Source organism: Setaria viridis, chromosome 7 (genome assembly GCF_005286985.2).
Source record: "Setaria viridis chromosome 7, Setaria_viridis_v4.0, whole genome shotgun sequence".
Taxonomy (NCBI): domain Eukaryota; kingdom Viridiplantae; phylum Streptophyta; class Magnoliopsida; order Poales; family Poaceae; genus Setaria; species Setaria viridis.
In genome coordinates, this window is record NC_048269.2 from 26,161,998 (window position 1) to 26,179,820 (window position 17,823).

The window sequence follows — 17,823 nt, forward strand, 5'->3', positions numbered from 1 at the left end:
AGGCATTGTGTTAGTTGTAACCGATGAGCTTATTATTAGCTGATGGTGATGGAGCATTTTGCAAGTAATATAATAAGCTCGATCAGGAGTAGTGGTGCACAAGGTAGCCTCGCGCGCGTCACGCGTCCAGTTGATGTGAGGGAGGTGACAGGCGCAATTGACCAGCGGGGTCCTTCGGCTGGTGGAGCAAGTGGCGGGAGATCTGTCGCCGGTCACACAGTTCCGGCGGGCCGGGGCTGATCACGCGATAGCGACGGCAGTGGGCTGCGACACCTAACGCGTACGCACGCATCGTCGTCGTCATCACAGCCTCGTAGCCGCGAGCCCTCCAGACCGGGCGAGCGTCTACCGGCACACCATCACTTTGGGTGTCGCCAAACCCGAGCTAGTTGACGAGTAGAGGCGAGCTAGCTACTCATGTCTTGCATTGTATTCTACTAGTAGTGCCACGAGTACTACTGCTAGGTTGGAGCGTACGAAGTGCTTCCGATCCCTAGCCAAAGTGCATGGCTGCACTGCACGCCAATGATTGTACGTTGGCCCTGGTCCCCTAAATATATACACTGCAGGTTAGCAGGTACTCCGTAGCAGCTAGTGCTCATCACTCATCAGATCCCCATTTGCATCGCCCGTGCGTAGGTTATTTGTAGCATAGGGCGACAGATCACACACTCGATCGATCTGCTCCGTGCATGCAGAGGCTTTTAGCAACAGTACAGAGACGTGGGCCACCTGCATGACGACCATTTGCTCTCGGAGTCTCGGGTAGCGCCATATACATGGTAGCTCATGACATCATGCCTGCATCATGATAAAATATCATAAATGCTATATTAGACTTAAGTATAATTAAATTGCCTCTCCCACACTTGATTTTTTTTTTCTCTTCCACATCTTCCCCTGTGGCTCTTCACGACGAGTTTTTTAGGTTTGGAGGTTCGGGATTACCTGCATCCTGATGACCTGAAGGGAACTTCGGGGAAGTAGGGTAGCGGGTGGTGGTGACGGGAAGGCGGCGGCAAGGCGGGGCGGTGAGGGGCGCAAGAGCGAGCTCCAATAATTACTTAGCATGGGAGCCGTCGAGATGGCAGCGGAAAACGCGGAGGTGAGCTCTGACGGTGGGTGCGAATGGTGAAGGGAGAAAGAAGGGACGATGGAGGCAGGACAGGCCTCGCGGGCGTTAGGGATGATGCTAGCAAGGTGGTGTCAGAGTAGAGACAGAGGGAGCGAATAAGGCTGGAGAGTGGTTAGATAGTTGATTTTGAATTTGATGGTCCAAAAATTCAAGTGTATAATTTTTTTAAAATAGAATTCTAAGTGAGGAGAGATTATTTAATTTTTACCCAAGTAGTAGGACAAAACAGCCCAGAGGATCGAGCATGGACTCACTTCACCAACTCGATCCTACCCAATCCTCCTCTGATCGCAGCTACGTGGGGCACAAGGTGATGTGGTCATGCGTGCGCCCGCTATGCTTCACCAATCACGATTGATTCAGCTCTCGCTTAATTTTCCAGCTATTGATGTTGCGCTGTTGAGTTCGTGTGCAGACAGAGGAACTAACTTTGAGGTCTCTATCTTTGAAGTCAGTTCCTCATTGAGGTCTCTATCTTTGAGTCACCTGTAGCATTTACCGTGTTTGGATCTGTACGTCAGTGACGCAAAGTTAGAGGCTCAAACTAGAGGAACCCCTCCCGCAGACAAATGTTACGTGTCAAAAGCTTCGACTTTATGGGTCGCCAGCACTGACGTCCCTGCTGAGCACAACTGCACTAGGGCCATGTTTAGTTTCCCCTAAAATCCCAACTTTAGCACTATGCAAAAAGAAGATTCCCCATCACATCAAACTTGCGGTACATACATGGAGTACTAAATGTAGACGAAATCAAAAACTAATTGCATAGTTTTGTTGTACTTTGCTAGACGAATCTTTTGAGCCTAATTAGTTAATGTTTAGATAATAATTCACAAATACAAACAAAATGCTACAGTTGCGCATTTATGGTAAACTCCTAACTTTGACACTCCCAAATTGGGAACTAAATAAGGCCTAGGCACTAGCCGACGCCGTACCCTACGCTAAACCGTACCGGTCATTTCGCGCTGTAGCTTTGCTGCGTCGTCACCGCACAGCGATGGATCTCTCTGCAACTCGTGAGGGGGGTGCACCGGCCGGACTCATCGGAGGAGCTTTCCATTACTCGACGGGGCCGTCCGTCAACCACGCAGGATTAGGAAAAAAAAGCCAAATTCGTGAAGCCGAGGCGCGCTCCACGATGGCTACACGCAACAGTCTGACAGCGGCGGGGGACAAGCCAGTCTGCTACTCTGCTCTTGCTCGTGATTCGCGAGCGCGTCCCGGTCGCCGAACAGGAGAAACTAGCCCCCGTCGCCACCAGGGCATAGGGCTTGGTTAGTTGGCCAACTTAGGAGGGTAAAATTACTGTGTCAGCACTGTAGCACACTGTAGCGTTTCGTTTGTATTTGTAAATTATTATCCAAATATTAACTAATTAGGCTCAAAAGGTTCGTCTTGCAAAGTACAATAAAATTGTGCAATAAGTTTTTAATTTCGTCTACATTTAGTACTTCATGCATGTACCGCAAGTTTGATGTGATGGTGAATCTTCTTTTTGCATAGTATCAAAATTGGAAGTTGGGGGTAAGTGGCCTTGTTTAGTTGGCTAAATTGGGAGGTGCCAAATTACTGTGCTGGCACTGTAGCACACTGTAGCGTTTCGTTTGTATTTGTGAATTATTGTCCAAATATTGACTAATTAGGCTCACAAGATTCGTCTTGCAAAGTACAACAAAATTGTGCAATTAGTTTTTAATTTCATCTACATTTAGTACTCCATGCATATACCGCAAGTTTGATGTGATGGAGAATCTTCTTTTTGCATAGTACCAAAGTGGGAGTTAGGGGTGAAGTAAACAAGGGGATAACCCTACGCGCGACGCATCGCCTCCAGAACGGCCGGTCGCCGACTCGGCGGCGGACCCCTGTCCCCGTTGCGCCGTCGAAAGAAGCACACGTTTCATGTGTGGTAGTTACGTCCATCGGCTATCAGCGATTGCAAGGGGGCACCGCGTGTCCGCGTGGCGTGACGGCATCTGACGCCTGATGCAGGACCCTTGTTGGCTTCTTGCTCGATGACAACACGGTGACCTCAAGTAGACGCTCCGTACGAGCTGTCTCCGGCGGCCTGCTACGCTGCTATAGCTACGTGGGTCGTCGTCGTCACTAGCTAACAGCTTGTTCAATTCGGTCCATTGTTAATTTGTTATTCTTGGAACGCATATACGATTTTGCCCCCCAAACTAGTACGCGCTCATGCTATGGCAGTGGCAGTGTGGCACTAACAAGCTCATATCCCACTAGCTTCTGTCCACCGAATTCATTCGACGTAACTTTCGCTAGAACGGTGTAAATAGAACCACATGCGCCTATGAATTTTCTAGGTTGCAGTTTCTTTCCACGGTCTCACCGGAGCAAGACAAGGACCAGAGGATGGCATCAAATCGAATTGATTCCACGCAACAAGGCACCGAATCCATGTCACCATGTGGGGGATACCACTTTCTGCGAATTTCACAGAAGCATATAGCAATTTAAGGGGTTTTGGATACGAGGTGCTAAACTTTAGCCGGGTCACATTGGATGTTCGGTGCTAATTAGGAGAATTAAATATAAGCTAATTACAAAATTAACTGCACAAATGGAGCCTAATTCACGAGACGGATCTATTAAACCTAATTAATCCATCATTAGCAAATGGTTACCGTAGCACAACATTATCAAATCATGGACTAATTAGGCTTAATAGATTCATCTCGCGAATTAGGCTCCATCTGTGCAATTAGTTTTATAATTAGACTATATTTAATATTACTAATTAGTATCAAAACATCCGATGTGACAGGTGCTAAACTTTAGCAACTGCATCCAAACAGACCCTTAGCAACCCACGTCGCACTGTTGCAGCAAAGAAACCCGAGAATCCCTCGCTTCCTTGTTTCAAACTTTCAATGGACGGGGCTAATGGTCATTTTCTGATAGCGCAAGCAGCAACCCTTCCTCTGTTCATCCGCTTGCACTTGCAGCGACCACAATAATATTAATGAATCGCCACACGATTTTCTGTGTTCGTGACATCAGCGTTCATGTAATCAGGTGTGTTTTGTGTTTTGTTCATCTCGAATAAAGCAGGGTAGACCACTTCTTAAAAAGAAGCTTTCAGGTAATCAGGTTTCCGTGTTCAGAACAGCTGTTTATTTTCGTAGTAGTATTCTTTTTTTTTTGCGAATAGTAGTATTTGTTTTCTTGTCCGAACATCACCTTCACTCGCTATATACTATGCATTGTATAAGTCGACCGATATTAGTTAATTGCCTTACTAGCAGTGCATCAAATGATGCATGCAAACAATTAGAAAAGAAAACCTATTACTTTGTGCGAAGTTGTTTGTTTGTTTGGTTTCTTGTGATTTAATCTGTCCACCGAGTTCAATTCATAGATTCAAAGCACGAGTGCTTTCATTTTTTATATTTATTATTTCATGAATTAACAACGCTACTTTGGTTTGGTAGACGATATGTTCATCGGTAGTAAGACGTACGATAAGTAAATGACCTTATCAGTCATAAGATACGTCAACCTAACCTCGTTTATAGGGGCAGGGTGAGTATCTTACGCATCCTTAACGGTGAGTATTATCATTGTGTGCGTGCACGTACTGAGCATTTGCATCTATAGAAGGATTTTCATTTTTCACTGGATCCTTCAAGAACTAAATCTCATCCAGGCTTCAGAGTTGAGTTCCATCTTTTTTTTCTTTAAAGGGCAGCAAAATATTTGCTGCAAATTTATATCAGAGGGAGGGAAATAAAAGAGATGATGGTCCAGTTTTGTTTTAGTGAAAACATATCCGAAAACCATACAACCTGACATGCGCGGTGTGGCACACTACCTCAATAATATAACGTCGGTGCAAAGAATGATCCAACTAGCAAACACGACGCCACTACTCTGGTAAAGTCGAGCAACACGCGGACCACTTGGTCAAATAAAAAGACCTAACAACCAAAACGCAGCACCACTCGCTCCGAATCGCAATAAAAAGAGGACAGACTGACCCAAACCAACAGCTTGCACAAAACAGGCGAGTTCACGGGCCATCTGACACGAGCATGACGTCCGGGTGCCATACTTGACAGCACGCACCAGGAGTCCACGACCAGTTCAAGAGTGCCTATGAGATTTTTGGGTGAACTGTCAATTCCCTTGGATGCCAATATTCAATAGCACCCCTATAGAACAACAGGAGGAGCATCAAGCATATGCTCCTCTGCTTGTCGACCAATAATTAATTGTCTATAGGAGGAGAACCAATAGTTCTCTTCCACATTTACCCCTCCAGACGCTTCATCCTTATCCCGTCGGTGTTCATCTGCAGTAACCATAGTTGTCAGGATTGAATGCAGACCAACAGCAATCACGAGGGGATTCATTCATCAGAATCACTATCCGGTACTTGATGAGGATGATGGACGGCTAACAGTGCTGCGAGCAGCGCAAGCACGTGTGGAATGTTTGCTGCAAAAACTGATAGCATGAAGATAAGTGTTATTAACTCAGAAAATAGAACGTTTAGGTGCATACCAAAAGTATATAGAAAAATTAGGTCTTGTTTAGTTCCCAATTTGGAAGTGGTAAAATTGGCATTTTACCATAAATGCACAACTGTAACGTTTCGTTTGTATTTGTGAATTATTATCCAAATATTGACTAATTAGGCTCAAAAGATTCATCTCGCAAAGTACAACAAAACTGTACAATTAGTTTTTGATTTGTCTACATTTAGTACTCTATGCATGTACCGCAAGTTTAATGTAATGGGGAATCTTCTTTTTACATAGTGTCAAAGTTGGGAGTTTGGAGGAACTAAATATGGCCTTAAAGTGAAATAGTAACGTGGGACGGAGGAGTACGTGAAAGTCCGCTTCAGAGGCAAATCCAAGGAGGAGACAAGAGAGAGGTTTGTGACCTACTAGCTAGCTACCATCACACTACTAATTGAAATATGAGCATTCGTCCTTGACGTTAGTACCAGACGACTTTTTCATCCGGTATTAACGCGTGAAATTAGTACCGGGTAGAAATTTTCGTTCCTCATGGATCTTTCAGTACCGAGCAATAAATCCCGTGGAGTGCCATTTAGTACTAGGCGGTGTTATTACCCGGTACTAAAAGTCTCTCCACGGGTTACTTCAAAAGGAAAGCATACTTAATTTTCACATGTGTTTTGTAGATGAGATGATAAGTAAGGTATGCGCAAACTTTAAGTTGTGGGTTCGAATTCATAAACCGCGCACGCACGCGTGGTATTCGCGTTCGTCATTTTTTTTTAGTACGGACGGAGCTAGCTTTCAGTTTTGAGTGCATGTTTCCTTTGAACGTTTTTTACAAGACTGAAGGTCGGCATCCTTCAAAAGTTCAAATACACTCCTTCTGTGTTCTTTCAAGGAGAACACCGGGCCAAGCCCAGAAGCTGCAGAAGGCCCACAACAACAATGTGTGTTTGTGTTTTTTTTTGGTTTTTTGCTGACTCTAGGAAAGGCGAATGTTTTTCATTTTTAATCTTTGGCATTTGCTGCTGCGTCTACCATGTTCAGCTGGACAAACTAGAAGCATATTTATTTCAGTTGGGTAAAGCCCATTCAGAGTTCAGAAGATTTCCGGTCCCTAGACGGATCCAGATTTTCTGCTGTCTGACTGTCTCAATTGTGAACAAAATATGAAGCATGCAAATTGAAGTTTTGAACGAAGCACTGCAGCTGACAAGTGTTCTACTCGTACCCCGTCCGCGCCCGCGCCACATACTTGGGCTTCATCCACTCCTGCCCCGCCGCCTGCGTCGTCTGTGTCGCCGGCAATGCGACGGGGCGGAGCGGCTCCGACCCCTCCTCGTCGGTGTCCGCGATGTGGTTTTCGCGTTTCGCGTCTGTCTTGTAATCATCATCAAACGAGGGCGGCGCGTCGTCGCCGGAATAGTTCGTCGCCGGATGAGCCCTATGACCTCCTGCAATTGGTCGCCGATCTTGGACTCGCCGGCGGCCATCCGCACGGCGATGGTCTGCTGCATTGCGTCAAGCTCTTCAAGGTTCTTGCCCTCGACGACACTCATCACGTCGGCCGCAACCTCCGAGTGAAAGTACACCCCGCTTCGTCCAGCAGACCCGGCGGCCTTCAGGATCTCGGCATCGCAGAGCACCTTGGTGGCCTCCCAGAAGGGCCCGTTCGCCGTGTCGAGATCGGCCTGCGCCCTGATCTCCTCGCCGAGCTCCTTCAGCTCCTCCGCGGACGCGCGACGGAACGCCGCGAGCGCGCATCGCCGCGCCCCGGCGAGAGACTCCACGAGCATGTCGATGCGCCTGGGGCGGCCCTCGGCGAACCGTATCCCGGCCCGGCGCCTGCTCTGCTCGAGGAGGAACGCGGCCTCCTTCGCCTCCTCCTCCGCCCTCGCGAGCGCCGGAGCCACCGGCGGCGGCGGGGACGCGCGGCGCGGCGCGGCGGACGCCTTCACCCCGTCGGCCTCCTTCCGGCGGGCGAGGCAGCGGCGCCGCTCCGACCTGACGATGCCCGGGAGGACGCCGCGGGACAGGTCGCGGTCCAGCTTCTTGCGCCAGACGAACGCGCCGAGGCCCCGCGCCGCCAGCTTCTCCGAGACCGCGGCGGCGGACGGCCTTGGACGGCCGCGTGGGCGTGGGCGTGGCCTCGCGCGCGATCGCGGGGGAGGCGGCACCGAGCTTCCCCATCGGCGGCGCGCGATCTCGAATCGATCAAAGTTCGAAGGGCACCCGGATCAAAAGCGTTATGCAGGGGTCGCTCGCGAGTCGCGAACCGACCGGATGGCGCGAGTCGGTTGCTGCGCCGAACCGACTCCGCGGTGGCCGGGGGACAGAGAAATTGCTCCTTCAACGTGGGCGGCACGGATTCGTCTCCGGATTTTAGTCAAGCAAATACTTACAGAAGATTAGATAAGCAAATTCTTTCCTTTTTAAGGTAGTTTTATTTATGTTCATTGTCCAGGAAGGCTAGTTTTGTAGGAGACTAGGAGTAGATCGTAATTTAGCTGGAATTTAGCTAGTAATGGGGCTGGAGGATCACCGAGGTCAAATGTATCTAGTACCATGTGGGCTGACAACGTAAGTGTTATTTTTTAATTTAATAAAGCTCGCCATGATATAACTTTTATTTGAATTTAATAAAGCTATAAACAAAGCACAGCTATTTGTTTGACATGATGCCATTATATTAGCTTGGCGGCATGCCTTGCGTATTAATACAAAATCCACGTTTCAAAAAGAAAAAAAATAAATAGAATCCAAATCAAACGAGGTGGTTGGCAGGTTGCAGGTTGCTTGCTCTGTTGAGGAAACAAACGCTCACCTTCGTGGATGCTGGGCAATTTGTACACGCTGTCGACCGTTTCTGATCGAGCTCCCAGGACCCGAGATTAGGCACCAAGTGTAACTGCCATCCCTGCAAAAGAAGCGATCATCTGACGGGTGCAGATTGCAGAAGCGCCCATGGAGTCGTGGAGATCAGGCTCCGTCACTCCGTGATGGCCACATGAGTAGATGATACACGCGGCCCAGACTCCCATTATTTATGCCCGGTGGGGCCGCGACCATGTTCCAACACTTGGCTCCACGCGAGGGTGATCCTTCATTTCGTCACGTGCAACCATAGCCTAACGACTCAAGAAATACCCACCGACAACACGGTCCCGTTTCCATCCCGCAAATCGGCCTCGTTTAGTTTCCTGATTTTAGGTGTCCAAAATCACTGTTGTAGTACTGTAGCACATTGTAGTTTCGTTTATATTTATGAATTATTGTTCAAATATTGACTAATTAGGCTCAAAAGATTCGTCTCGCAAAGAACAACAAACTATGCAATTAGTTTTTGATTTCGTCTACATTTAGTATTCCATACATGTACCGTAAGTTTGATATGATAGGGAATCTTCTTTTTGCATAACGTTAAAGTTAAAAGTTCGGTGGGAACTAAACACTCCCCTAACCCCACGACAAAGCCACCCAACCCAGGACTCCAACAGTCGTCGACGCAAAGCCACCCAACCCAGGACTCCCAACTCTCGAAGTATCCCCGGCCTGACACGCAGGGCCCGCACATCGCCATAGCATCGCATCGCACAAGCACATTGCACGACCACGCGCACAAATTAGAGGGGTCTCCTCGTCGGCTCGTTCGCTCCTCTCGTCTCGTCTCCGCCTTCCCCACGAGTCGCACAGGGCCAACCAATCTCCTGTCTCGCTTCACCGCGCTTTTAAATCCAGAGATTTTTTTTTTGTCGGCGTCCTCCTCCGCCCCCTCGACCGCAGCCGCCCTCGCTGCTCCGGTGCCCCCGCCGCTGCTCCCGCCGTCTGGCGATGGATCGTGAGGAAGGTAAATCAGCGCCGGCGCAGAGCCCGCCGAATTTGGGACCAATTCTGGCTAATCTGCGGCCTGGTTGCCATTGGTGTGCAGTGACCGAGTTCCTGGGGCAGGTGCCCCTCCTGCAGTGCCTCCCGGGCTCCTCCATCCGCAGGATCGCCGACGCCGTCCAGGTCAAGCGCTACGGTACGTACCTAGCCTGGCCGCGAGCGTTGCTGGTTGTTGGCACGCTGGATCGATTGGTCGTTGGGTCGGTTTTGTTGTTTGCGGTGAACTGACAGCGAGCTTTGCTTCCGTTGGGTTACTCTGTTTTTTCTACGTAAGGACGGTATGCGTATTAATTTCTGTTTGCAGAACTTATGTGCTCTCAAATTGCGTACCTGATTTTGTGCGCAGCTCACAACGTATTTGCGAATGTTTAATGTTGGGTCTAATAGATTGCAGCCAAATTTAAGTTTAGAGGCAAGCAAACGTGAACAGAGAAACAGAGTAAGAATGGTTTTTAAGTCACGAGCTAACCAGTAGTCCACAATGACTTGATTAACTTTAACTGTTTGACCCTTGGTGCCTGTTCAGTCTATGCCCCTAGAAGGAGCTACTTGTTAAGGTTTTGTAGACAACGAATGTGGTGAGTGGTGTGGCTTCAAGCTGAGTTATGTTTGGTTTTCTGATACTATCATACTGGTACCTTTCAGAACCTGGTGATTATGTCGCCCGTGAAGGTGAACCTGTAGATGGCCTTTACATCATTTTGGATGGTCAGGTAAACATTCATGCAAATCCTTAATTTAGATGGTGTATAAGCTGTCAATAAGTAAGGTAAAGAGGTATATGATCTCTTTTGTGCCTCATGGTTGCCATCCTTCTTCAGCATTGATGCTTCATTGAATCTGCACTGGCGTGTGCAAATGTTCATAGAAATAATTTTGTGCTTCATCATTGCCACCCATCTTCAGCACCGATGTTTATTTGACTCTGCACTGGCATGCAGAAGCCTGCAGTATCAGTAGCTTAGTACTCAATTCAAATATGTGGATCATATCATTTTGGCCTGGCTTTTCTTTATTGGTTAGTTCCTAGTAGATTGTAGACGAACTATCATTTGTAAAAAAAGTTTATAACAATGATCATTTGTACTGTTGATTGGGCGCAACACTTACGCTGGGTTCCATCATTTAAGAGTATTGTACGGTCCTGTTCTTCTGTACCTTTTTTCCTTCTCTAACTGTATTGCACTATCAAATTGCTGTTTTTTTACCTTTCACTCAGTTATTTTGCTTACGTATTTATTATATCGAAGTAAATACCTTTGCTATTTACCATAATGGGAGAGGGGACAGAGACTGATGCTACTACTAGCATATTACTTTCTGATAATTGAATGAAATTCTCATTGTCTTGAAGGCTGAAGTTTCTGCACCTGCGAATGCAGAAGAAGCAAACCGCCCAGACTATGTGTTAAATAAGTATGACTACTTTGGTTACGGTAAGACCTTACCAATCATGATTTTTTTTAATATAGTTCAAATGCATTCTTTATGAAAAAATATAATATGTTGTACATATGTCATTTCATGCTTTAATTTTTGATATTTTGCATTATTTTGTAGGAACCAATAGTTCCGATCATCAAGTAAATGTTGTCGCACTATCTAAGGTAATTATTGCTAACATTCCCACTTTTGATTTGCCATTTTTTTAGATATAGGATTCCCTTTTCCCTGTGATAGTTGGCTGATGGCATTTTCGAATGTGTATAACGATATCTAGCCTTTTGTTTTCATCTATTGCAGCTGACCTGCTTCATATTGCCCAATCAATATGGACATTTGTTACAACCAAAAACTATTTGGAATGCTGAGGATACACCTGAACATTCTTTGCTGGAACAAATTTTGCACTTAGAACCATTAGAGGTAAGTCTAAATGTAAGGCAGTGTCTATGATGTTTTTGTTCTGTTATGGTTCTATAGTTTAATCACTGTACTTGAATTATTACTTAAATATATTAAGGACTAAAACATATGCACCATCAATGTTAACACCTCAAATTTTTAGGTTTTCTTTTTCACGCTTTGACTAGCTCCAGTGTGCACCAAATGGATTGAAGGCAGTGGAATCATAATGTTGCCATTTGAAGGCTAACCAAGTTTTAAAATCATCACACGTTTTTTGCAATTACCTAAAAGAAACAAATACGATAGCAGATTCTTTAACAGATTTGCATGGTTGCATTTCCTAATTTGTAATTTAAAAAGGACGAACTTTATAAATGTAGTGTTATTTTGCAGTGAAATCCATTGTCTTGCTCACCAGAAATATTATCTCTGTTTTTTTAGGTCGATATCTTCCGTGGGTTTACTTTGCCAGAAGCTCCAACTTTTAGGCAAGTTTTTGGAGGACAATTGATTGGACAGGCACTTTTTCTACCACCCTCTCTTACTTCTGCGATCTAGATCTTGTGAATATATTTATTTGATCCCTTCCTTTCCTATGCCTGAATTCTTATTCAACCTTCTACAGTTTTACGTTTAGACATGCTTCCTCTACTTCCCATAAACTCATGGTTTGCGTGTAAGAACATATCCATGAAACCACTAATTCAGTAACAAATATACAAAAGGTGGTATTATCAGTGTCAACTTTCTTCCAGACATTCCATTCTGCCTTATTGTTAGTCTTGTTTTTATCATATGACTAATTCTATCATGATTTGTTCACTTGATAGACATCTCAGTTATCAAATGTGTTGCTAAGCACCTCAGGGTGACAATAGATTATAAAAATTTTACTTCTCAGGTGTCTTTTGAATACTGCAGCTATTAGTTTGAATTCAGTCATGCATCTCCCTTGCTGCTGAAAGTCAGTATCCTTTGGACAAATGCCTTTCTGTCGCCTACTGTTAACTCTATGATTTGTTTTAGCAACAGCTGGGGATCCTTGTAAAAGGTCTTAAGCATGTCTTAACCGCTTCTCTGTTTGATCCCATGCAGGCACTAGCCGCAGCATCCAAGACTGTTGATTGTCTAAAAATGGTGCATAGTTTGCATGCGATTTTTCTTATTGCTGGAGACAATAACAGTAAGGTTCTCAAAACTTATGTGATCTTTTGTGATCAATTTGGCTGACCAAATGTAATCTGAGAACCACTAATCTATCAGTTCATAAAGACTTATAAACAGAAGCTTCTGGTTTGGACTCATCTGGGGCTGCAATTTATTATTCTTATCCATGAAAAATTGATTAACAGTCAGTATATTTAACTCTTGCAACTTCTCCATAAGTGGTAGTAAGCTGGGTATCAGGTGCAATTTTCTTTAATCCAACGAAGAAGTTTGATGCTCATGGCTGTCTTTGATTTTTCCTCTGCTGCAGTGCCAATAATATATCAAGTTCATCGGGCACGTGATGGATCCAGCTTTGCAACCAGAAAAGTGGAGGCAAAGCAGAAAGGCCTAGTTATATTCACTTTGATTGCTTCTTTCCAGGTGATAATCCTTCTGGTCCTTATACCTTTGTAAATGATATTATAGGAAACTTAAGTAACTTATTCAACTTGATACCAGTGATGATTGTCATTTGTCAATCTTTTGAGCTTGACTGAGAATCTGTTAAGTGTCAAATGAAGGGAACCTTGTACCATCCAAAACACTGCATCACATCACATTGGTTACTTTAAATGGCACTTTCATTCCAAACTGTTATCAGATTTAACTTAAGATGTAACTAAAATGGAAGTATAGTTGGAAAGAAAAGTGGCTACTTGTTGCACTTGCACACCTTACTAAAATTCATGCTCTTTGAATCCATAACTGGTATATCCTCATCAGCTGACAATCAACATCATCCTTGTCTCAATAGCTGCCAAACAAATACTCCCTCAGCCCCAAAATACTATTCGTTTTGGCTTTTCTAGATACATAACTTTTGCTATGCATCTAGACATAGTATATATCTAGGTGCGTATCAAATATTATGTATCTAGAAAAGCCAAAACGAATAGTAATTTGGGACGGAGGGAGTACCATTTTAGTCTCAAATTTGATTAGTACATTTATATATGGTCCATGGATAATTTTTGTGTGTGGCGCAACTGCAAGATATTATACTGCTAGTTTGAATTTTTCTTTAATATTCAAAGGCCAACTTCATGAAATCTATCAGGGTGAATTTGGTCTGACTATCTGTTTAATGGATTCCATTGCAGAAGGAAGAAGTAGGTTTTCAGCATCAGGCTGCAACCATGCCTAATGTTCCTCCTCCAGAACAGGCAAGGATCTCTCTCTTTCCTTTGGTATCTGTGGAAGAAAGAACAGATAGCTAATAAGCAATCAAATGCAGCTCCTTAATCTGGAGGAGATACGAGAAAGACGGCTTACTGACCCACGCTTCCCATCGTAATTTTTCTTACTTCCTATGATATCTTTTGATAGTTATCTAAACTAATGCTGCTATCAGGTTATTCATCATTTTAGACTTTTATCAAAATCATAGCCTTCAGGATTTACTTCCTTTTTGCTGTTCAAAACGTATGATTGTTGATCAGCATCATGTTTCTAGTGGATCTACCTTTCTGTTAATGAACATTTACAATATCAAATATACTTTCTAAGCGAGTTTGCTTATCGTTCATCTATTTATTACTTGATGCACTGCAGATTCTTGACTGTGTAGTCATCTGCAGGCAATATAGGAACTTGGCAGCTAAAAAGAAGTTCACGCCTTGGCCCATAGAAATGAGATTCTGTGAAGATTCAGCGTCTCAATATAAACCAAGGTTTCTGCACACCATCTTTTTCCCTCAGCGCAGCCCACTCATATTTTCAATTTGCGTTTTATTTTATCCTGACCTGATTTGAGTTATGATTCAGTATTGCCCCTGATTCTTTTTTTCAGCTTAAATTACTGGTTTAGAGCTCGAGGAAAGCTTTCAGACGATCAAGCTCTGCATAGGTTTGTAATTTGATCACCGTACACCATCTCTCATCGTTTGTGTACTTGCGCATAATGTTATTCTGCATTATTACAGGTGTGTTGTAGCATATGCTTCGGATCTACTATATTCTGGTGTCAGCCTGAATCCTCATCGGGAGAAGGGGTTGAAGACATACTCACTCAGTCTCGATCATTCGTACGTTTTCTGTAACATTCACTAGTGATTCCTGTCGTCATGACTTAAGCAGATATTTGTTTGTTCTTACCGCTGCCTGCCACCGTTCTGCAGGATCTGGTTCCACAAGCCTGTGAAGGCTGATGACTGGTTACTGTACGTGGTAAGCCATTATCCATCTCTTAATCGATACAAATACAAAGGAACTTGTCCATGTGAGATACTGAGTTTCATGTTGCTTTCCATGAGTACAGATCGAGAGCCCATCCGCGCATGGTGGCAGGGGTTTCGTCACCGGGCGCATGTTCAACCGGCAAGGAGAGGTAGGCACTCGTTGCTTCAGTGCTTCTGCATCCATTGTTGGGACCCAAATAATTTATAATCCAAATAATTTATAATGGTTTCTCTTCTGGAATGCTCAGCTTATCATGTCGCTGACCCAAGAGGCGCTGATTAGGAGGGAGAAGACACGAGGACCAAACCCGAGGCCAAAGCTTTGAAAGGTGCAGAAGAGTCTGTAGTAGCCTCTTCTCTTTCAATTTGGTTTAGATATTTACGAATTTGTTGCGCGAAAATGTACAATGTTAGGCGGTATATAGAAGGAAAAAGGTGATACCGATTGTTATGAGCTGGATATTTGTAGCTTCTCGAAGTGTAAACAGGCCTAATTGAATATGAGTGAGGGTTGGGAAAATAATGTCACTTGGCTTCTCTTCAGTTGTAACTCACGTCCATGGGATTGGCGTGCTTCGGCTTCCGCTTCCAGGTTTGGTGTTTGCACTCTATCGTAGTCTAATGCGTGGTTACATTCTTGAGTACTGATATGAAGACAGGGAAGGAAAAAAACGAGAATTGGTTTTGCCAGTCGCAAGCAGCATTGGTGAACCATAATAATGCCAAAAACACCTCTTTTTCGGCCCTGAGTTTCTGTACACGGAAGTCAAAAGCTGAAACAAGGAGCACATTTGTGATAATAGAATTTCATTCAAATAAAAAAAACTAGCTCTGCCACTAGAATTTCAAATCCAAAACTATCAGTCAAGAGCTTTCTCAGCACCAGAATTCAATTCAAGAGCTAGGATGTCAGCTTTTTTGGAGAATAGTCCTTTCCAGAGCTACAATCCAAAGTCAATAAAACATACAGGCCTTTTGGCGAGGCCATACAATCTGCCTTTTGGAAAACGCCACGAGTCTTGCCCAATATTTCTGCAGTTCTGCTGAATCTTTATGTTCCACTTTCAACTTACAAGTAGCTTCCTCTGAATAGCGATGTTATGATATTTCACGCAACAAAATGGTCAGTGCCAAAACCAGAGAGCTTAGGTCCAATGCTATCTGATCAAATACACCTACAAAACCCAGTACATCCAACATCTACTTATTGCTGTTCTGTCAGTAATCAGTCCCTGGCTACATCATGCTGAATCAACCAGTCTCAAGCACGACATGTCAGACTCTACAAGCATTTTCTTCGAAAAACAGGATGGATATTCACATTCAAATTCTCAGTCTTTTCGCACCTAGCAACAGATTCTTTCATTTTGTCAAGCACCTTAGGCAAATACGCAATATTAGCCTCAACCTTGGATTTGAGGATGTTTAGCTTTTCTAGCTGCTCTTCTTCAGCAATTGATGTTTCTGCTGTTGGAGATTCTGTAATATCCATGGACGTTCAGCAATCATTAGGAGAAAATTGTGTAAACATATCTCTGAAAAATTATCGAGTTTGGCACTTAGTCATACAAGCCAAGTGAGAAAAGTCATAAAGGGAGGGAAGGAGAGACAAACATTTTTATCATAATGAATTGTAGTGATTCAAGGTTAATTGATTATGCTGAAAAAAAATGTGGAAAAGAAACACCTATCCCAGTATCCTATTCCAAGAACCAAACGAGGTGCTAAGCAAATAACGAGACATGTACTGACAAAATCCACAGCTAAGCTGAAACTATAATATAACAAATCAGAGCCGCCGAACTTGATTGCTCAGCTCCTGGGAATCATGTAACAATTTGAAAGTAACAGGTTTTACTACTACTGTTTCCCCTCATATGGCAAATTGAGGTAACAGGAGATGTAAAAACTAAATCCCTTTGACCTTACTCTCTCGCTCAAATCCACAGTTTATAGGTTAACTAAAAAAACTTTACTTTCCCCACGACCCTCAAATGTGACCACGCAGCTCTGGATGGTATTGCGTATCCACAATTAATCCTATGCCATTTCTTCACATATTCCCTTAGAACGAACCTACGGTCTACGGAAAACAAATTACAAAACCGCCACACCTCAGAGGGCGCACCAGTCCCAAACCCTAGTACGAGAGCAAGGCAGGAAGAGGGGCGTACCAAGGCGGGCGAGTGGGCGGAGCGCGACGAGGCGGGCGACGGCAGCGTCGGCGAGGCGGGTGGAGGTGCCGCGGAGGTGCTCGAGGATCCGGCGGTCCAGATCGGCTAGCCCCTCGTCCAGCTCCTCCACCTCCCTCCTCAGCTCCTGGGTCTCCGCCTCCGCCTCGTCCTCCGCGGCTACGGCAGCGACCGGAGCCTTGCGCTTGCGGTGGCTGGGCGGGTCTCCAGCCATGGTGGTGGGTTTGGGAGCGCGCGGGGGCCGAGGCGAATGGAGAAGAGAAATCGCAGGGAGGGAGAGGCACGGCGCCCTGGGGAGCGGAGCGGATTCAATTTGGGAGCGGAGCGCAGGGGCGAGCAAAGCAGATGCAGTGCAGGTAGAGAGGCCCGGTTCGAATTGGGGTTTAGGAGACGTGGGCCCCGCATGGTTAGCTCAGCCGTTAGGTTCTCTGGGTTTTTTTTTTTTTGCCACTCTACTCGCCGGTGCATCTTTCTTTGCCGAGGACGTTGGCTGATCGAATCAAGGATGTCATGACTTAACGAGCTCTGAGTCCAAATACTGTCTTCCTATATTAGTATTGGCCATTTTTTCTTTAATCGCTCATTCTAAGATCGGTGCACGAGGAAAATGAACACTACGATCTCCTCCTCTCCACCCTGATGCTCGCCCTCAAGTTCTCGATCTCATGTCGTAGCTCAACGAGCTAAGGATAGGATTCAGGATTAAAGAGGAGATCCATCTTACTAACGAGTTTAGAGGAGGAAGTAGACTCCTCTTTTCCACAGGATGCTCGCCCTCCGGAGTCCAGAGCTCATCCTCTCACACGGTAGTTCAAAGAGCTTAATGTTAGGATTTAGGATTAACCTCCTCTCGCTCGCGAGTTTAGAGGGAATCCTGGGAGAAA

General features: G+C 45.0%; 2 protein-coding genes across 3 annotated transcripts; one reads left to right on the forward strand and one right to left on the reverse strand.

Moving 5' to 3' along the window:
• The first annotated feature begins 9,234 nt into the window (after window positions 1-9,234).
• LOC117863992 (acyl-CoA hydrolase 2) lies at window positions 9,235-15,290 on the forward strand. Of its 2 annotated transcripts, XM_034747952.2 has the most exons (17): window positions 9,236-9,475; window positions 9,557-9,649; window positions 10,159-10,226; window positions 10,868-10,949; window positions 11,074-11,120; window positions 11,257-11,379; window positions 11,803-11,880; window positions 12,457-12,544; window positions 12,839-12,951; window positions 13,671-13,733; window positions 13,805-13,860; window positions 14,148-14,240; window positions 14,360-14,416; window positions 14,493-14,594; window positions 14,688-14,736; window positions 14,828-14,896; window positions 14,996-15,290. In XM_034747952.2, exons 1-17 carry the CDS (start codon window positions 9,460-9,462, stop codon window positions 15,071-15,073), a joined length of 1,275 nt encoding a protein of 424 aa, XP_034603843.1. In that variant the 5' UTR covers window positions 9,236-9,459; the 3' UTR covers window positions 15,074-15,290. The 2 variants fall into 2 exon arrangements, with proteins under 2 accessions (XP_034603842.1, XP_034603843.1); XM_034747951.2 differs by having other exon boundaries at window positions 9,235-9,649.
• Window positions 15,291-15,467: 177 nt separating this feature from the next.
• Window positions 15,468-17,342, reverse strand: LOC117863993 (uncharacterized). Its single transcript, XM_034747953.2, has 2 exons — window positions 16,922-17,342; window positions 15,468-16,226 (listed from the first exon to the last, which is right to left on the reverse strand). The coding sequence occupies exons 1-2, from the start codon at window positions 17,151-17,153 to the stop codon at window positions 16,030-16,032; spliced, it is 429 nt and encodes a 142-aa protein (XP_034603844.1). The 5' UTR covers window positions 17,154-17,342; the 3' UTR covers window positions 15,468-16,029.
• Window positions 17,343-17,823: the final 481 nt, after the last annotated feature.